This window comes from Nothoprocta perdicaria, unplaced genomic scaffold (genome assembly GCF_003342845.1).
Source record: "Nothoprocta perdicaria isolate Ctin4 unplaced genomic scaffold, notPer1 scaffold_197, whole genome shotgun sequence".
Classification (NCBI taxonomy): Eukaryota; Metazoa; Chordata; class Aves; order Tinamiformes; family Tinamidae; genus Nothoprocta; species Nothoprocta perdicaria.
In genome coordinates this window covers 201,017-222,761 of record NW_020455171.1, presented here as the reverse complement: position 1 = coordinate 222,761, position 21,745 = coordinate 201,017, and the positions used below count along the sequence as shown (strand labels likewise).

At 42.2% G+C, this 21,745-nt stretch overlaps 1 protein-coding gene across 1 annotated transcript in view; it reads left to right on the top strand.

Annotated features, from left to right (window-relative positions):
• The first annotated feature begins 12,922 nt into the window (after positions 1-12,922).
• Positions 12,923-21,745, top strand: part of HEATR1 (HEAT repeat containing 1) — a 36,125-nt gene continuing 27,302 nt past the window's right edge. Inside the window, exons 1-9 of the mRNA XM_026037370.1 lie at positions 12,923-13,064; positions 15,369-15,585; positions 16,515-16,656; positions 17,169-17,270; positions 18,194-18,334; positions 18,936-19,147; positions 20,484-20,617; positions 21,120-21,228; positions 21,594-21,704. Coding sequence (XP_025893155.1) covers positions 12,923-13,064; positions 15,369-15,585; positions 16,515-16,656; positions 17,169-17,270; positions 18,194-18,334; positions 18,936-19,147; positions 20,484-20,617; positions 21,120-21,228; positions 21,594-21,704 — 1,310 coding nt within the window. The remainder of the gene's footprint in view (positions 13,065-15,368; positions 15,586-16,514; positions 16,657-17,168; positions 17,271-18,193; positions 18,335-18,935; positions 19,148-20,483; positions 20,618-21,119; positions 21,229-21,593; positions 21,705-21,745) is intronic.

Below are 21,745 nucleotides of genomic sequence, written 5' to 3'. Positions count from 1 at the left end.
TGTTTTTTGATAACTGTACTTACTCAAAACACAGCTAGCCACTACTGCAAAGGTATCATACTCTTTTTTCATGTTTACTACATGCATAGATAAACTTAGTAGTAGTAACAAGAAAAACAAACAAACAAAAAATGATTGTCATCATTGTTCCCAGGAACCAACAGCTAGAACTGTACAGAGAATGGGAARATCGAGCAATGAGAGCAAGTTCAAACCAAATAAAACCACACTTTTTTTCTGTARGGGAAAAGTATTTAAAAAAACATTTCAGTAGATCATGATAGTTCATCTTGGATTAAAAAAAAATCAAAAGTAAAACAACTAAAATTTTCATTCTGAAAATGTCAAAATAGGAAGCTTCAGTTTTGTTTTCTCAGAGTGCTTTTTAAAATATGAAATGGGAAGCTAAATGTGATGCCCTGATTTTAATAGAACTGCCTATTTTGACGTAAAACAACCTAACTGCTTACTTTTCCTTCATCAAGCAGCATGAGTAGGCAAGGATGATATTTATAGACGGAGCTTTAGAAGGAGTACCTAGAATTCTGCTTACTACTTTAATTTTATAAACTGTGCAGGTGGCAACRAGAAGCAAATGAATGGAGCTCTGTAGCAGACAGACAGCCCAAAAGGGATTCAAAGTGGAAAGGGAGCTGCCTCTTGCAGTGCACCTCGAGAAAAAGCAAACTGTGCCTAGCACAATGGGAGGAGGAAGGCAGACCTGAGCAGGCAGCACTGCACTTCAGCTGGCTTCTCCCCTGACAGGTAGCACAGGACGATCCCCACTAAAGCTGGTAAAGTCACACAGCTACAAAGTGCGTGTCCCTAAGGAGAAAGAAAGCMGATAAAACAAGAGAAATAAGTAAGTTGAGCAAGAAAGAAAGGACAGTAGTCCTAGATACACTGTGATCCATATGGAAAAGGAATTCCAATCTGGCAGGGACACTGAAAGACCTTAGCTATACCTGAGGTAGAAATGAGAGACTCCAGACAAATTAGAATGGCTCAGGAAGGTCAGAAAAGGATATAGCAGTGCTCAATTGTCTACTATTTTTATCTTTTACTTGGCAAGACTATGCATTTGTTCATGTAAAGTAGTTCATGCTAATACAAATGTTAGTGAAGGCTTACCCAGAAGGATGACTTCACCCCAGGAGAACACTGTGCTGACAAGATATGATTTCCATTTTCCATGCATAAGGAGCACCAAGCAGGCCAGGGTTTTCCTAAAAGGAGCAGCAGATCTGCAGTTGAAATCATTCAGTGTTTTTTCATTTTAATTCCAACATACGGAACTAATTCTGCCTAAGCAGAAGCCTCTTGGCCTGCTTTCCACTAAGCCAAAGAGTTCCATTATGTCAAAAAGTTTTTCTAATGAAAGGAAGCACAATTTTCACTCCTCTGCCAGCCTGTGTCATTTTTTAATGAAATGAAAATTGCTTCACACAACTTACTTTTAACACTCATTTGCTTCCCAAAAGCAGTCCCATCAYCCTCTTGAGAACTCCCTCCTCCATATTTGCACTGTTCATCAGACTTTCAATCCCTTCAAGCTTATTCTTATCTCCCAAAATCTTAGTATAAAGATAAAAGCTTTTCAATAAAGCTTCAGAAATGTTTACCACTGCAACAATATTCCTTCAGATTATTCTTCTGAGTTTAGTCAGATTAGAATATGGAATTAGCCAGATTTCTCTAACAATCATTTGTGAAACAATAAATTTACATGTAAATGATCATGATTCGTTTTCTGCTTTAACATTTTTGTGTATAATAAAATAGTTTAGATCTGCCTGAGCTGTTTCAGAAAGGTCACAGGAAGATGAGGAATCTTGTGAGAGCATCATAAACTCGCAAGTGAGTCTTTCAGGAATCATCTTGCAGCAGGTACAGCCTGTTTCTCTAGGGGGGGAAAAAAAAAAGAAAGAAAGAGCATTAGGATTCATTTTGTGGTTGTCGTCTTGTTTTGCTTTGTTTTGTTGAGAAACGTCAATGAAATATAAAAGAAATTCAAAGTAATTGTTATCTAGTGTAAACTGTTAACACAATGTGAAAASAGGAATCAAAAAGCCCTTCTACTTTCAAAGCATATTATAATTGCTGCTTGTAGCAAATAACCACTACTTTAAAGTCTAATCTATAAATATTCAAATTATTTAATGACAACTTGACTCATTCAGATTAGGTCAGAACACTGAATTYTGTTAAAAATGATGAATTACTCAAATCTTAGCAGAAAAGGGATGTATAAAATATATATTTATTAGAGTTTGGGAGAACATTCTTCATGTAATAAAAACAAGSTGCCTTCTTCAATGTAAAAAACAAATTTACTACTTTTTAATTTCATAAGAAAATTGAGAAATTAAATCTATATTCTATGACAGTGAATAAATGTTAAGTGGGCTTCATATTCATGAAATGAACACACAGAAAATAGAGAAGATGACAGTCAAGAACCAAAGTTCTTTTTGGTTCTGAGCTAAGCAGAAGCACCACAACAGGCACTAAGCATCTAAATGCTGCCATACCTAGCATGAAGAGWCCCAACTTGGGACTCCTGAATCATAGAATGCCCAAGGTTGGAAGGGACCTCAGAGGTCATCTAGTCCAACCCCCCTGCTCACGCAGGGTCACCTAGAGCACGTGGCACAGGGCTGCATCCAAGCGGGTTTTAAAGATCTCCAAAGAAGGAGACTCCACAACCTCTCTGGGCAGCCTGTTCCAGGGCTCTGGCACCCTCAKTGTCAAGAAATGTTTCCTTAAGTTCCTGTGGAACTCTTGGTGCCTCAGCTTGTGGCCGTTTCCTCTAGTCCTATCACTGTCCACCACTGAAAAGAGGCCGCCCCCTCCTCCTCCCTGCCTCCCTTGAGGTATTTATACCTGATCAGGTCCCCCCTCAGCCTTCTCTTCTCCAGGCTGAACAGGCCCAGCTCCCTCAGCCTTTGCTCACAGGGCAGATGTTCCAGGCCCCTGATCATCCTGGTAGCCCTGCGCTGGACTCTCTCCAGCAGCTCCACATCCCTCTTGTACTGGGGAGCCCAGAACTGGACGCAGTACTCCAGATGTGGCCTCACCAGGGCTGAGTAGAGGGGGATGATCACTTCCCTCGACCTGCTGGAGACGCTTTTCTTAATGCACCCCAGGATCCCGTTGGCCTTCTTGGCCACCAGGGCACACTGCTGCCTCATGACCATCTTGTCATCCACCATGACATCCAGGTCCCTCTCAGCAGGGCTGCTCTTCGGCTGGTCAACCCCTAATCTGTACTGGTGTCCGGACTGAAAGTCCCTGTCCTACTCATGTGTGGTGGCATTAGCCGAAAAAAAGGTTAAGTATACTTTTAAAGAAGACTAGTATAATGTATGTTGTTTCAAGTGGCATGTTGGGAAATACAGATGGAGGAAGAGCTGAAAAAGGCCCTTCTGGCTTCATGGTAACGACCAACATTGTCAGAATATTTCAAAGTGCTTCTTCAGTTATATATAGAAACAACTTACGCTACCACTGAAATGTAGCCGCAGATGAAGTGTAGCAAGAAGCATTTATAGAGCAAATACTACCAAAGCATAGTTTGAGCTTCAGGAACACGGAGAAAATGATGTCTGCACTGAGATCACAGGGTTTCCTCAGCTCTTTGAGAGGAAGGAAAATCATGGGGCTGAGACACTGGGCCATCCAGACTGGCTTAAGACACCCTACATGACCTTTCATAAGCTGCTTCGGGTGGAATTTTCCCAAAAGGCAAAGTGTTGGCTCTCTCTAAGAGACAGAGAAACAAGCTTGCTGCACTGCCACTCTTCCATCTCTAACACAGTGTAAACAGCGCTTCCTTTGGCCCTTAACCCATCTTTACCCCACAGCATAAAGTGTTTTTTCTCTCTAAAAACCCTGATCACCATACAGAACACTYAGAATTACAACACACTTGACTTCCCTGTGCTCTTCATCTCCACATTTCTCCCACAGGTCTGTGTGCAGCCTGCTCCCAGACACACTTGGCAGTGTGCTCTTTTGTGAGACTTGCTAGGGCACAGGGTCCCTTGTGCTCTGGATGAGAGCTCCCTGCCATTGCTAGGGCCACATCTGCAGCCTGCACRTGTGTAGGTACATGGACCTGGCTCCCAGGGAGGTTTCAAGGCAGATATTACCAGAAAACATGTAAATCTAGTGCCTGCCACAGCACCGCTGTTAAGTACTATGATACATAGTAATAATCTCAAGACTTCGGTGTGAGTTCTGGAATGACTACAGTCAGCACTACACAAGAGCTTGCCTTTCATGACTGAAGAGAGTCCTCAGCCCTTATATTCTTACATATTTCTACCAAATATTCCAGAAGAAACGGCTATACCTGTCTTACTTGAGCTAGTTTTACTTGAGCCGGCCTCTTGATGATGCCTTCTTTATTTAATGGTTCTTGAATAGGTGCAATTCAAAAAGACCTATCAAGAAGTAAACAAAATAAGAAGTTTTGATAAATGTCTTGCATAAATTAAAAATGTAATATGAAAGCAAAAAATCACAAATGTATATGGCAATTTATATGCAAAACAATCAGCCTGTTAGCCGAGAGGAGTTGTAGAGCAATATGCAGACAGTTACAATATAATACACATGGTAACAGGTGGGGAAACCACAAATAGTGCTGGAGTAAGATCGGAAAAATGGTGAGACAGAGCCAGGATTTCAAAAATGATTCGGTGATGAGAATGAGGCAGGACTGGGGGCACACCATGGCCTATTATGAAGCTTCAGAAGAACCGTCATGTACTCTCAGAATTCTAGCTGCTGTTGCTGGTTAATGTTAGTTTAGTCTTGGAACAGACACCCAAAAAAAAGCAAGAAATTGGGAGTCTAGTGCAGTGCTCAAGCCTGCACCTGTAAACATGAACATGAACATGAACAGTTCAAAAAATCCTTAGTGAGTCCATCTATGGCCCATAACCAATTCACTCAGATTATTTTCTAAAAAATGTGCATTATTCAGAAATAGTTTGGTCACACCAAGAAAACAGAAATGTGTGCTAGATAACAATACATAGACATATATTTCTCTATCCAGAAACACTGTCAACTAACTCAGAGTTTCCAGACAATAATTATCTATGGGACAGAGAGGAGACCTGGCAGGTTTCAAGTCACGGTGGCATGAGGCAGAGATTATGGGCACAAGATATGGGCATTGCAAATCAGACACAGCTGGTTCTGAACTCAGCAGTTGCACTCACTCACTGAATGACCTTAGACAAGCTGCAGTCTCTCCAGCCTCCTTTCTCCTTCCAGATAGCCCACCGTAATTTCATTGTCAGTCAGATTATACCAATCTACTCAGGAAAGTAACCTGGTTGCATTCATTGCCCATCTGTAAAAGTGAGTATCAACTACTTCATTCTTTAGGGTGCAAGTTCATGCCTTCATAAAGCAGCGTCAGCTGGACCTGAATTACTGCCAAACAGGGATAAGGTTTTACATTCTTTTTGCAATATATACAGTGCAAATTTTCCTTTTCTAGAATGGTTGTTCTTGCAGCTTGATCAGCAAAGCTTTATTCAGACACTTGGATGTATGGAGAATCAGCACTGAGAAGGAGCAGTGTTCCTACCGTGCCTGACATTTAAGCACCAGGGCCTGGATTTTCCAATTCCTTCTCTGAAGACAATCGCTCTCTGTCCATCGGTGATCTCTCCTGCTAACTTTTGCCATATTCTTATCTGAAGATCAGCAGTTTGCACACCACATTTTCCAGTACGAGACTGGTTGCTGATAAAATCATTACCAATAAACCAATCCTGGTAAAGGCTCTTGTACATGGCTCACTTCTCTCCCTATGCAGGTTTCATTTAGCATAAGCAAAGCGGGAACTGACGGCATTCCCACTTTCATTCTTTTTGAAGCCAATTTGTCCACAGCATAAATGCAGTGGAGCTGTGTTAATATGCAGTGCAGTCCTCTGCTACATCCTGGAGTTAAAACTGCAATAGTTGTAGTCTTCTTGCATTTCATATTTGAACTGAATTCACAGCCCTTCATGTCAGGTTTTGCCTCAGGTGCTTTCCACAAGCTCATGGGGACAATTGCYGTGGGCCGAGACAGGAACTGGGACAAAGGTGAGTCCATCCACAGGCTCTGCGGCTCCACGGGTATTTAGAGTCGACTCTAAAATTCATCCTTTAGCTGAGAGTCTGAGCTCATCTTCCCCGGCCTCTTTTCCTCTAATAAAAGCATTCAGCAGAAACCTTATTTTGCAGCTCAAATGGGTGCCTTCAATGTATCTTAGCCTTCTCTAGGGGAGACGACTGTGCTACGCATGAGCTGGAGCACCAAGAGACTTTTTCTTTCTTTCTCAAGGCTCAGCAGCCCCCCCTTACCTCATAGATTACCTTGGCACAAAGACCATCTATGAAGAACTAGGCCAATGGAGCAGCCCAGGGCCTAAGTTTGATATTTCTTTCACTGTTTAAGGCACTAGTGGGAGGAGTTGCACTCAGACTCCTCTGAGTCATAGACTACGCTTTCAACTGCAGCAGAGAATGGCTGCATGTGGAAATGGAAACACCAGCAAAAAACAAGATTCTGCTTGGCCTAAAGGTTCAAGGCCCAAGTCCTAGTCAGCTGGTAAAAAGCAGGTGGATAATTCTATACCATAAAACACTTCAGAAAAAAGACAAATTGCTCTGCTATCAGCATCCATTATCCTAATATCAACTGGAGGAGGAAACAGAACTAAGAGCAGTTTTGAGCATGTGCCTTAGCTTTGTTTCTGTAGACATGGCATAATATTCATGCTGCAAAATATAAGGACAGAGGTGAAAATGAATTCCCAAACAGATTTGTAAGAACTCAGATACAAATACTGTGATGACCACAGCTGAAAATCAAAAATATAGATCTGGGAACAGGTTTCTACAGTGTGCAACAAACCTTATTGAACAAAAAGAGAAACCATAACACTGTAAAGCAGTTCAACCTATGCATTGAACACAGCACGATTTCGGGAGAAAAGTAGCTCCTGACTAAGTAATTAAAGTCTKCATGATGATACACACTAAGTAGCAGAATTAAGGTTGTTCAGAAAACTTTAATTCTGGCATAACCCACCATAATTGACTTGCAACYTTTATGTTAATTTGAGTCAGCAGTGTGTCCTAATGGCCAAGGCCAATGGGATCCTGACTGCATCAGGAGGAGTGTTGCCAGCAGGCCGAGGGAGGGGATCCTGCCCCTCTCCTCAGCTCTGGTGAGGCCGCACCTGGAGTACTGTGTTCAGTTCTGGGCTCCCCAGTATAGGAGGGACGTGGAGCTTCTAGAGTGGATCCAGAGAAGRGCAACCAGGATGATTAAGGGAMTGGAACATCTCTCGTATGAGGAGAGACTGAGCGAGTTGGGCCTGTTTTCTCTGGAGAAGAGAAGGCTGAGAGGGGATATGATTGATATGTATAAGTTCATGAAGGGAGAATGCAGGGAAGAAGGGGTCAAAYTCTTCTCAGTGGTGGACAGTGACAGGACAAGGGGAAATGGGTGCAAGCTGAAACACAGGAGGTTCCATCTCCAGGTGAGGAAGAACTTCTTTCCTGTGAGGGTGACAGAGCCCTGGCACAGGCTGCCCAGGGAGGYTGTGGAGTCTCCTTCTCTGGAGGTCTTCAAAACCCGCCTGGATGCCGTCCTGTGCCACATGCTGTAGGTGTGCCTGCTTGAGCAGGAAGGTTGGACTAGATGATCTCTAGAGGCCCCTTCCAACCTTGAACATTCTGTGATTCTGTGATATATGGATTTGTATTTGCTATTAATTACAGAGCAAATAAATTGTGAATTGGATGATATTTTATACACAATGTTAAAGAAAGCAGTGAAGGAGAAGTGGCACTGGCTTTAATGGCCAGGGAAAAAAAGCTTATGAGTTTATGCTTATGGCATCAAGATAGGAATTACGCTATTACTTTACCAGGGAAAGAGCTATGATTCATCTTAGCATTTCAAAATAAAAATATTAGCACCTAGCTAGCTGAAAAGTACATAGAAATTGAATCAGCTGCAGGATGGGAATGGGCAGTTGTGCTCTATGAAATCTACTGCTATTCCATTGCCTGTAAGTTGCAGTTGAGGGCGCTGATTGCAGGAGCATATATTGCAGTAAGAAAAAGGATGCTGTGTCACAAAGAGTGTTCCTTCGTGATCACTTTTTCATTCTCCCCATCCCTCAGCTTTATATTTTCTCTTTTACTGTTTACATCCCTGCTATGAAAGATAAGGCATCTGGCACGCAGCACTCTTCATTTTGCTTATTACATCCAAGTCCCTAAAGGCCACATTGCTATGCTCTGACTACCAGGTTCTCCAAATGCACTAAACAACATAACTCACAACTGTGACACAGTAGATCTATAACATCTACKCTCTCAGTAGTTCGCCTGTTACAAGTATCATTTCATAATAACAAATAATTAGTTTATATATAYAGTATCTTATTTCTCAGCCTAATAAATGTCACTTCATAATAATGGACTGAAATCAGAGCAACCATGAGACATTTTCCTGTTTTATATTCCAGGAGCTGTATGGTCTTTCAAATCCATCTTTCTTGTTGACTTTCTACAGCAATACATAACAAACATCAAAAACACTACAAACATCACATAACCCAGCAATGAAATGACTGCTTTTTTTCTTGTATCTTTCACCACCTCTGTTTGTCTTCCATATTCTCCCTGATGTTTTGCTGACAAATTAGACCTACCTGGAGTGTGCACAAATGAAGGGTTGCAAACACAACCTTTGCCTACCCTTTCCAAGTCAATGGTTTATTACACATATACAGACCTAGCTTGTTCATTTGTGTCTACCCAAAAGAAATACTTCAAATTTTATGTTTTAATTAAAAGACCTTAAATTACAATATCAAACCAGAGACTTTAATACAACAAAATGATCAAAAAAGCGTCCTCCCACCATATGAAGATTCTAGTTATTCCAGARGGCTTCTAGTTATTATTAGATCTGGAATGCAGCCATACACAAGAATTTATGGCTTGGGGAAACTGTGATAGATTTTCCAAGAGCCAGGGAAACATGATACTGTCCGCCACACTGATCAGTAACTTGATGATATGCTTGATATTGCCTAGCAAGCAAGCTTCTTCCAGCCCCTCAGTACAACCAAAGAATTATTTTCCCTTCAGTCCTGTTCCAAGCAGAACTGCAATCCCTTGTAACCTCAACCACCATTAAGTCAYGCTTCTTTCTGCCTCCCGTTACATCAGGTAAACACACATAAAACTTTACTGACCGCATCAGTTACTCCTCAGATCACGGATATAAGCATAAAAGGTTCCAGTCATGAGGGAAGGAACAGTTAGGGAAGACAACTCAATTTTGCATGTTTTCTTTCCTACTGAGGAAAGAAACTGTTTCCTATAATAGCTCCAGAGGCATAGGCAAGGGAATAACGGCCTCAAGGCCTTATCAAGGTATACGCTGCAGAAGGCTGCTGTCTGAATCATTTAACGATGAAATCTGTAAGTGAAGGGTGACTGCAGCATTGGCAGAGAGAGCAGAGAGAACTGAAACCAAGACAGACATAATAYTGTAGCCATAAAGTAAGCAAAGAACTGGTCCTCCCTTCTCCCTAAAAATTAYAGTAATGCCATAATTTCAGGCGCTACACTGACATGTCTAGCGCAAGCAATAGCAAAGCAAAATACATCTCTTGACAAGCAGTCTACCTTGGCTTGCAAGCAATTCGGTCCCTAGAAAATGGATCAGTTTACAACTCAGCATACATATATTAAACACACGTATCTGGTAATACATACCTTTCCTTAAAAAAATGGAGAACTTGATATCCTGTAAAGAGGTTACAGTTTCCTTTGCATATCCCAGCAAGGCTTTGATATTACTTCATTATATCATGATCCCATCACATTTTAAGATGTTGGTCAGACTTACACGGCCTGTGAGTACATAAATAGTAAATTTATGTACAATTTAAGTCAATCCCTTTCCTGCATTTTGAATTTCCAGTTGAATTCTATTGAGCAGAAGATGCATTTGGTGAGTGCACCTAGAGGGAATTCAGTCTGCAGGACAGAACAAGACCAAGTCCACCTAAAACCTCTAATACACACACACACACAAGTGGACAAGGGCTCTAGCAACAACTATTTTATTTTATGTGTTTCATTCTACCTGACAGCATTACTTACTAACACAGACACTGCCCTGCATCTGTACAAATGGTGAAATGAATCAGAAGGAATTATATAAAATAAAAATACTGGATTTTTTTCCAGTGGTAGGGAAATCTTTCCATAGGAAATCAAGATTAATAGAGTTTGCATTTCTCAATTAAATCTTCTCAAGAACATCAATTCACAAGGGGGACTATGTTCACAAAAATAAATCAAATAAATWAATAAGAATTAGTACACAAAACCCAACATTTTTTTTTTACCAGATTGAATCCAATCTGTGAAAATCCCACCACAGAAGTGATGTTAGTCATGGTCTGACTACAAGTATTCCATGTTTATGGACTAGCTATGTGGCATGCACTGAGAAGCTCAGCCGACTGCTTAACTTCAAATAAATATTTAACTTCAAATAAATATTTAAAAAACAATTTGATATTCAAGGTGGGTCTCAAGAGATTAACCCACATAAATACAAATTTTAACAAATGTCTGTGATACCATGCCTTGTGAGGCATTTCTATGTCAAGGACACATAAAGCCAGGCAAGCAGATTTCCTCATAGTCTTTCTATTTTTATATTTTTTCCCAGAATACACTTTTCTGAAATGAAATCAAGAACATTTTTTTCCCCTCTCTCTCTGCAGAAGGTGTCTCTGTTCCTCCAGTTAACCTCCTTAAGGGAATCCCAGCTTGACTCTATAACCAAATGAAAATGGAAGAGAAAACACAAAGATATAAACCTCGGCCTTGCAGCCCTCTATAGAAAAGTGCACAGCAGGATAGGAGGGTTCTGAAAAACCTGAACGCTTTTCCAACTTCTAGTTCTTCTGGTTTTAATTACATTTCTATAGCACAGGAATAGCTTTCYGTACTTTGGAAAGTCTATGTATTTTAATAATGTTTATAGACACAGAAGCATGCATACTCGTATAGATTTAAACTATGTTAAAAATAAGGTCTTATGAAGGCTTCCTAAAGAAAAATGATGTACAGAAGCCACAGGGATTGTGAAGAAAATAAACTGGCATCTTGATATGCATCAACCCTGGAGAGCTCATTAGTTAGGTGATCAAAATCTCAACGCTTGAACAATCACAAAAAAAGAATTCCATAAATCAGCAATATCCTCCAAAATACTTTAACTCGTAACTGCAGTGGTAAAAACTCRTAACAGCTAAGTAATGGCTGTAATCGTACGTACAGAAAACTCCATATAAGAAGCAACACACAGTGCAATTTTAATACACTTTCTCTGACAAGACCCCAATAAAAGTAGTCAGGCACAAAGTTTGCTGTCCTACGCTTCATTTCTCCTCTCTTGCCTCCCACTCCTACAAAGACTCACATATATTTAACTTAATGTACAGCAACGCTGAAGCATCCAGACTTGTTGAAGTCAGTGGAACTGCTCCTAATGGGAAATGCTAAGGATTCTAATAATTTTCTATGAGGCTGAATTTTTATCAGTTGCATTTCTACTGCCAAAATAAGGCAGCTTTACCAGGTAAGCAAAATGGTTACTTGTGTCATAGCTCTATAGCTTCTCAACTTTACAGATCTGGCCCCAGAATTGTTGTATTTGGTATCACTTTGTCAATCAGCAGACATTAACTGAAATTAATTCCTGCTTTTCTCCAGGATTTTCCCAGATTGTCACAAGTTTGTGTGCTGAATGCTATAGCCTCAAACGCAAAGCAGTGGGAGACATGATGCTTCTATTAGGAATCTCTCCTTAATGTGAGGCTAATCAAACCTTGGATCAGAGGCTGAGGGAGTCTGTGGAATTCCCATCCTTGCAGATACTCAAAACACCACTGRACAAGGCTTGTGCTCTCCACAATTTACTGTGAGCTGGCCCTGCTTTAGGGCTGGACTAGGTGGTTTCCACTGGACCTTTCCAGTATCATTCTATGGTTCTGTACTTGGAATGCAGTCCTACACACACAGTAGGGTGGGCCTCAAGATCTCCTGCTCTTACAATTCCTCTACCTTCCTCAGCATGACTCACTTTAAGTATGGTGAATAGGCTTAGGGTAGAACACCTAAGGCTGCACATGCCCTCACCATTAAAACTGTGCGATGAGCCTGCTTAGCACGCACTGAGGCCAGGCCGTTGCTTTGCCAGGCTCAGCACAAAGGCTCCAGCAGGTCCTACCCCAGACAGGCCACTGAGGCTTCTCTCTGTGCCCTTCATCCCGGGGGCTGCGCTAGACCTCGCATCTAGACTAGTCGCTTCCCCAGCCGCTTCCCCAGCACAGGCCGGGCTCGCAGCCAGCACACACCGCGCGCCCACGCCACAGCACCGGCCGTTAACGGCCGTCAAAGGCCGCGCCAGGGCACGAGGGCGCCGCGGGCGGCCACGCGCATGCTCAGCGCATCCCCCACCCCACCGCGGCCGCTGGGGAGGGCGGAGCTTCCTCTTCCGCTCGAACCGCCACTTCCGGGTTAGCGGCGCGCGCGGCCCACGTGGGCGCGGGGAGCGGCAGGTCGGTGGTCGCGCGTGACGGGCCGGGGGTTCCCCGCAGCCGCTGCCCGCGGGGCCGTTGCGCGGCCGTTACAGCCGTTGGCAGCCGAGGGGGAGCGGGGGAGGGGGCTTGGCGGGGCTGCTGCTCGGGGCAGGCCTAGCGCGGGAGCAGCGGCCTCCTCGCGGGCGGCCGGTTGCGGTCGTTGGAGGCCGCCGCGCGCGGCCCGCTGGGCTGCGCCTTGCTCAGGTGTCYGCTCCGTGCGCAGCCATGACGTCCCTGGCGGAGCAGCTGAAGCGGCTCGCGCTGCCGCAGAACGACCCCAGCCTCCTGTCCCGCGCCGAGGCAGCCTCGCTGCTCTTCGACTGCAAGGAAGCTGCTGCTGTCGACAGGGACACCTTTTTTGCCATTGGTGAGTTTGGATGCCTTTAATGTTAGTGATTTAGGAATGATTTATTTACCAAAAAGGGGCTAGRAGAGGGCAAACGGTGATGGCAGCCCGTCCTCAGCAAGGGCCAGAAGCCCAACTTGGGCAGCCCCCGGCTGGGCACCCTCATTTCTGTTCCTGGTAAGTCATGAGATGGGTTTCTTGACATGCCATTCTGAGCACACGGTAACTGAGAAGGTAACCAAAGGTATTCAGCATGGGTCTGCTAAGAGTAAATCCTACCTGCCAGTCGTGACTGCCTTTGTCATAAACTGGCCGGATAAAATGGCAGGGTTTGTGGACAGGAGCAGTGCATGACACTTGTCACTTGTGGGCTCCCTGGTGGCCTCTGCACTGGGCTGCAGTGGAGAAACACAGGCAGACTGGGAGGATGGGCCAGCAGGAGCCTTCAGTGAAGACAAGTGCTAAGCCCTGGTGGGCAGCGAGCTGAGCCTGAGCCAGCGGGCAGCTCTGTGGGCTGAGTAAACATGAACACAGCTGGTAGCCTGGGGGAAACTGAATCCTCCCTGTTCAGCACTTGAGAGATCGTGTCTGGAAAACTGTGTGTAGAATAGGGTCCCCCAGAATGATAAGGGCATTGAGTAAACTGGGGTGAGGTCAGCACAAGGGACTCTGGAGGTCAGGGGCTGCAGAACTTGCTGTGTGAGGACAGGCTGAGGGGACTGGGCTTATTCAGCCTGGYGAGGAGAGAATTTTGCAGGGAGGATCTGATAGCAGCCTGGCAGTACCTGCAARAGGTTACTGAGAAGTGGAGCCAGACTCTTTGGGGTCGCACATAGCRGGACAACCAGCACAGGCTGGAACAAGAGAGGTTCTGCCTGGATGCCACCGTGAGGTCAGTCCAGTCAGTGGGGGGTTGTGCAGTGTCCAGTGAGGTTGTGCAGCCTCCGTCCATGGAGATTTTCAAATCTTTGCTTGTTAAAGCCCAGGGCAACCTGGTCTGACCTTAGAGCTGACTCTACTTGGAACAGGATGTTAAAGCAGAGCCTTCCTGAGGTCCCTTCCRACCTCAATTGTTCTGTGATTTCAGGAAAACATCCAGACATCCTACTCCTTGATAACTTTATAGTTACAAGTGATACAAGGTGGAAAAAGCCATTACTCTGCACACTTAAAGATGTTTGTACTTTTTTATCTCCTTTTTCTTTGTGTGAATCTTTAATGAGGAGTATGAAATTTCTTAAATAGGAAGGGCATTTTTAAAGCTACAAAAGTTGACAGAAGGTCTGGGCTGCATTTGGTAACGTATATGTACCGTAAGCAATAAGATTGTAGACAGGCATCTATTTCTGATGTACCACAGATATTTCTGAGCTACATATTTCTTAAATAGTCATTATGAAACTCCATGCATAGAATCATAGAATGCTTAAGGTTGGAAGGGGCCTCAGAGGTCATCTAGTCCAACCCCCCTGCACACGCAGGGTAACCTAGAGCAGGTRGTACAGGGCTGCATCCAAATCATTTGTATCTTCCGTATTTTACCAGCTGTCTGCTTTCTGTGATTGTCTGCTTTGTGCTTAGCCATTGGTATTGACAAGCTTGTGCAAAATAAAGAAATAGTTCCTTTTTTTTTTCCCCTGAGGGCGTCTGATCTGATATTTTATCACATTCATAGGAAGAAAATCTCCTGATATTAACTTAGTATTTCCTTATTTTCTGTGTTCCTGCTTGTATCCATTGCCTCCCATCCTTCCAGTGTCCATCTCCAAGAAAACTCTGACTCTGTCCTCTCTTTAGCCACACTGTCACATTACATACTTGTAGTCAGCAATATATTTCTGTTTGTATTTTTTTCTTGTCAAGGCTGACTAAACCCAGTTTTCTGGCTTTCTGGTTTGTCATTTTCCAGTCCCACACTCATCTTGGTGGTTCACCCAGCAAATCCATCAGTGCCTTTCTCTGAGGAGCTCCAGGCTGTGCACACTGCTCCCCGTGCACTCTCCCAAGTGTCAGAGAGAGGCCAAGGATGACTTGCATCGACTTGCTGCTGGYGCTTTTGCCACAACCACCCTCAGTGCTGTTGGCCTTCCTTGCTGCAGCAGCCCGGTGTTAGTGCTTGTTAATGTCCTGCATCCTCATCAATTGAGAAATATTTTAAATGCAGCAAGAGTTTTGCTCTTAGATCAGTGTGGTGTTTGGTTTGGTTTTCTCAGTAGGAATTAGGTGCCCCAGTGTAGCCCAGGGGCTGGGTATGTCACTGAGGAGACAGGCTTGGCTTGTGATTAACACAGCTTTATTTAAAGGATTCTTCCATCCTTTCCCCAGGATGCACCGGCTTGGATGAGCTGATGGGAATTGACCCTTCTTTTGAAGCTTTCCAGTCCAGCTTGTTCAGCTCCATGTCCAAAGGCCTCGAACGGAGCGTTCAGACGAAAGCAGTAAATCAGCAGCTGGATCAGAACATTTCCTTGTTCCTGATTCATCTGTCCCCTTACTTCATGCTTAAGCCAGCTCAAAAGTGCCTCGAATGGCTGATTCACAGGTAATGCAGTAACTACTCTACATGTCAGTCGCTAAACTTACTTGAAAGGCAAGGGTTTTGGGGTTTTTTTTTTTTTCTGGTAAGAATTGACTTTGACCAATGAGTAGGACAGSATAAAATAGCAGTTCAGGCTTTGGCTTTATGGGACTCAAAATAATTCTTTCCTAATTAGATTTTTATTTTCTGATACATTTCTGTGAAGATAATGATGATGRTTCTCAGATGATCTGTGTGAAAGCAATTATTTCTTTGCCTGGCTTCTACCAAATTTGCCCAGCTCTAGTCCCTTTACGGAGGACTTAAGCTTGAGAAGCTTTGAGAAAAGGGCTGCATGAAGTAGCAACTTTTCAATATAAACTATGAATGATACTCCTCTCTATTATAAGATAAAAACAGATAAATATTCTTATTTCAATATAAGAAGGTATGAGGAGAGAGTAAGACAGGTATTGTGAAGTGTTGTCTTCTATATGAGTAGATATACCCAGATGCAGAAAGTGTGATATCTCACGTCATGAAARAATGAGTAGATAGTTGCTGTTGATACAGCCTCTGAATCTCAACATTTTATCTTTTATAAGGAAATCCATATGAAATTGTTATAATGCCTGCATTAGTTTTTTCTGCATAGATTTAAATACTAAGGTGAATTTATGTCCTTATGTCTTATGTAAGAACATAAAATTCTTGTGAGTGAGGGAGGAATTTGCCAGTGCAGTTTCTTTCTTGTAATGTCTCCTTGTGCCTGTGAACTAGTGGCCACCGCTGGATTTGGGACTGGAAAGGTGCTCCCTGATTCAGGATGTTCATCCTCTGTGGCTTTGCCCGAAAACAAGTAGGCCCAACTGGGTCTTTGTTTTCACTTGTTTTCAACTTAATGAGATTTTTGACTGTATGTATATGGCTTGTTTGTTTGCTTGTCTTTTCAGATTTCACATCCATCTCTACAATCAAGACAGTTTGATTGGTTGTGTTTTGCCATATCATGAGACTAAGCTCTTCGTGAGAGTTATTCAGCTTTTAAATATAAAAAATCCAACTCATAAATGGCACTGGCTGGATCCGATAAGGGTAAAGAACTTAACAGATGCAAGTTAGGAGAAACATGAGGAACTTATTAATACTATCCTGACTCTGCTGCTGGCTTTGTGAATGTGTTCCACCTGTTCATGTGGTTAGTTATGGGACTGTACTGAAAGATTTAATTGCAGAACTGGAGCCTGAGTGCCCACCTGTTGTTTCTGCTGTCTCTCTGTGTATGAAAGTTAATTATGAAAAGCTTTGATTGTAAAGCTGTGTTTGTAAGCTCTGTTTTTCTTTTCCTTTTTTATTCSCTTAAACATAAAATATGTTTTTAAGGTGCAGGTATTTACTATTCCTAGGAAGGCATGTCAACAACTAAAGTAATTCTTGATTTAAATATAGACTGTGTATAATGATATCCATCAAATATCTTAATATGGATATAAAAATGCTAGAGAGATCAGTGTTATCCGATGATTAATTTTAAGAGCTTATTTTTTTATGTTCAATGCTTTGCTTCACTTTAAAATATTCTGTTTTTTTCGTTTAATCATGGAAAGAAACCTGGCGTCCCACTGGCAAGGGGTACTCTGATTACACACTGTTACAAAGACCTGGATTTCATGGATTTCATCTGCAGACTGGTGTCAAAATCTGTGAAGGTTGCCCATTTATTTATTTTAGAACAACGTTTGTGTGTTGCTTTCACATTCTGTATATTTGTATAAGATTATGCAATGTATCATTTTTAATTTTGTGTTAATCAGTAAAAGGACTCACAATATGAAAAAAAATCTTGCTCTGTATGTATGGCATTTATCAGAAATTGCTATAAGGAAACTTTTAAGAACTATAGAACCATGAGAAAACAATTTGGCRATATTGTGTTACTTAAAGGAAAGGAAGAAAGTGAATTTGTTCTTTATGAACTCATTCCTGCTATTTGCTTACAATTATGCTTTGAATTTGAGGGTTATCAAGTGGATGGCACTGTCAGATCCCTCTTTTGGGATTGTCATGGTTCTTGTAGGTGTATATTTTCAAAATTAATAAGAACTTAAAATTGAGAATGTTAAGARTGTTTCCCTCCTTGTTCTAGGAGGGTAAATGGTCTTTTTTTGTTGTTTTGTTTGCAATTAATGACAAAAAAAAAGTCAGTGTTTGTTTATTTATGGGAAGATAGTACATGTAACAGTCTCAGTTATTTAGAGAACTAGAATGGATGTGCTATCGAAGTAAGCAGAGCACACCCAGTAACAATGATTATTCAGACATCCATTAGGACTGTTAAAGTTAAACATATGTCAGCTTTCAGCTGTCTAGGTCAGTCTTAAGTATAACACCAAAGCCACAAGTGGTTTTAAGTTACCTTACTGTGGAAGGCTGCAGTAGCTGAGGGACTAGCACCCCTTTCATCCCACCTGGTCTGCAGGGTGGAGCAGCAGCCTCTCGAATAGGTCCTGGAGGAGGTGCCTTCAGTCTGGCTAGCAGAAGCTGGCAGAGTTTCTCTGTCAAGAYTGAAGTACTACATTTTGCTTCAGAAGCCATGCTTGTGTTTACACTGTTCCTTTTTCATATGGCCTAGGTCTTCTCAGAGTATCCTGGGAACTCAGCTCAGCTGAGAGTTCTTCTTGCATTTTATGCTTCCACCATTGTGTCTGCTCTTGGAGCCATGGAGAAGATAACGGATTCTGTAGTCTCCATACTGCTCCCTTACATTCAAAAGGTACTTGTTCTTCTTGTGTGTTGACATGTAGTGTATTTTTCTAACATGCTTCATGGAGGGAGCATTCAACAGAGACATTCACAGCTGTGCAAGGTAGGACCTGTATGAAGTGCACTGTACCACTTTTACTCTGCTCTGAAGCATGAGGCAGGTGAAGGTTCATGGTAATAAATGTTTCCTAAAAGTTTGGATAAGCTTTTTAAGAATTCTCTATTTCCTACTTTGCATGAGGGATGGGGCTGTGAGAACTGTATGCACAGCCTAAATAAACCCCTTCATTTTAAAACTTACTTGGGTAAGCAACAGGGCAGTAGAGTCAGAGAGCACAACTTGTTTTGCTGCCTTTTCTGCTCCAGCATATGGGAATGCTAGTTTGTTAGGGAATGTTTGTCTTTCTGCRTACATTTAGGCCATACAGGACAGCATTTTCTTCTTATAGTTGAGTTGATGATTTATTTAGCAGTTAACACATTGAAAACAAAGATAGTGATTCAGTGAATGCTGGGATGAAACTGKTTTTTTTGTCATTATATTTGGATTTTTTGTTTGTTTGTTTTTTAATTTGCATATGTCAAAAATACCTCCTTACCTCATTTCCTAGGGCTTGAAATCTTCAGTACAGGATTACAGAGCTGCAACGTACATGATAATCTGCCAGCTGACAGTAAAAGTGACAGTGGAGACATCCTTGGTGCATTCCTTGATGTTGCAAATAAGCAAGACGTTGTCTAAAGTGCCTTCCTTAGCCAGGGAAGGGGTGGCATGTTTGAACCTTCTTCTGCAAACGCAGAAAGGAGACAACCTTGGAAAAAAGTAAGTCTGTGTGAATTGAGTTCCCTGCTTTTAAAAGCTTAAACTGCACTTCAGTATTTTGAACACTTTTATCCTGTTCWTTGAAGGAGTATTTTCCTATTGGAAGTAACAGCTATTGGATGGCTGAATTTCAGAGGAGTCTGAAATTATTTCTTGCTTTGAAAATCTGTATGCTCATTGCAGCAAATGATAGTCTCTGTAGTGCAAGTTTTGTTTTTTGGTCCCTCAGTTGTCACCCTTTACAGTATGGCATCAAATTGAACATGCAGAACTGCAGCCTGTCAGTAAGAGGTTGTCTTGAAAAGGGGAATTCTAGAAGAGGAGTTAGCATGATAATGGCAAATCTGGGGTTACCTGAACAGCTTGAAGAAAAGCAGCTCTGTTCCACTGAATGGAAGGACTTTTTATAAGTGTTTTTAATAAGTTTGTATAGTTTTATACCTGAAGTGTTAGTGCATCATTTCTTTGGTCCCGAAAGTCAGCTGTTCTTTCAGAAGTACTTGTGGGGTTTCATTCCTTTCAGTCCCTGGAGCAGCCTGAGATGGTTGGTTAGCTAGTGCTGTTACATGCAGAGTGCTGGAAGTATTAGAGGCTTCAGGAATTTCACTCAGAGCTAGAGAGTTTAGCATGAGTTTTGCAGTAGGTTGAATTTCGTCTCTGCTGAGRTATGCACGCTGATCTCGTATATGCATGAAACAGCCAGGGAATGGGGACAGGGGTCGAAAGCAGAGAAATGAGGCTCTAAGGAGAGGCCTGTTTGATGCATTGCACGACACCGTGCCAGTGACAGCCAGGTGGATGTGAAGGGAGATAGGATGAGAGAAACTTTCATTAGCAGGAAGACAGATTACTTGGCTTTGTGGAACTGCTATCACTGAGTTGTTATTTCTCCTCCTTTCCATTAGCAACCATCAGATAGGTGATAATGCCCTTCACARTGCTCTACTTTCTGCCTTCTTTCTTTTCCACATGGGTCCTGGAATTTATTGTGTCTAGTGGGAAGGGAAGAACGGGTGTTATTGAGGATAGGTCCTCATGCAATTCATGCAAATATTTTTCCTTGTACGACCAGGTTCTCGGAAGYGTGAGGATGGTGGCTGTGGCTCTGCAGCCGCTGTGTTCCACTTGACTAGCAGTGATCTCTGTTCTTGCAGAGTAAGAAATGTGCCAGTGCAGCTCTGGCACTCGCTGCACTTCAGATCTTTTCAGTGTTTATTTACAATGAGGTTGTTGACTGCTGAAAATTGAATCCTTGGGAATTTTACGTGGTTTAAAAATGTTAGTAAACCAAAACAATGTGCATTTTTCCCCCCCTCTCCTGTGTTCCCTTGTGCAGGCCATTTAATTATCTGTGCAGCAACCCAGAACTGGTAACACTTCTGCAAGGCCTTTCAGCAAGCTATGATACCTCCCCTCTTCTGGGCTACCTATTGCCTCACCTTGTTCGTGCTGTCGTTAAATGCGATACAGGTAAGTCAGTGTATATATATATTCAGTGTTTCAGTGTTCTGTGGAGTCTTACAGAGAGATTGCTCTGGTATATGTCCTAGCTCTGTAATTTGAACGGAGCAGTGAGGTTGAATGGTGTGCAGTGGTTTGTGTGTGTGCACTGGAAGTCTGCAGAGCACGGTGCCTGTGTGTGGACTACTCTTCTCACCCAGTGGGGGTTAAGAAAGCCCTTCTTTGAGAAGGGGCATGGAACAATGTGGTGATACAGGTAGGTGATAGCAAAGCTGCAATGTTCCAAAGTGTGCTTGAATTTATTGGTAGAGATGCAGCCTTTAACACTTCAGTGACATCAATATGRAGCACTGCTAGCAGCACACAGTTAATGCTGGCAATGGATAAACATTAGGCTTTGCTTATTTTACCAGGTAATACTGCTACTTACACAATTAGTTTTAATCATGGATAGATTATTCTCAAACTGATGTTCATATTCTTTGATTATATAAATTTTTTTTCTCCTTAGAGGAACAGGAAGAATCAGAAGAGAGAGAGAATAATATTTATATCAGGCATCTTGAAGCTATTCTCCAGACTATAACACTGGAAAAGGATTTGGATCGCCTCTTGGCCTCGTGAGTTAACTTTAGATTTTTTTTTTTTTTTTTTCCCCCCCAAGTAAAACAATCAGTTCTGGTATATCTGACCATGTCATAAGAATTATATGACCATGTCATTTACTGTCATGTTTTTCTAAGTTCCTATGTTAACTGCAAATTTCTATGATGAACCTTGGATTTTCAGTAATCCAAAATAACCAACCTTTAAGCAGTTATACCAGTCTTTGTGAGACAGAGGGTGCATTTTCAGGCTGGGGCAAAGCTCTTCTTGCAATAGTTAATGTGTATTAAATCTAATCACTTTAGTGGCATGTTCTGTAATGTTAATGAAAATCATTTTCTTAAAAATGATAACTTTTTTTTTTGGTTTGTAACTTTAGCACGATCCTTGAAGAGTTTATCTCCTATGGTACAGAGATTGAATCTCATCCAACCAAAATGGATGCACTCAATCAGAAGCTGCTTCCTCTTATCAGACTTTTTGAGAGAAAGTAAGTTMTATTTTTCTGTGACAGACCCACAATGATTGATA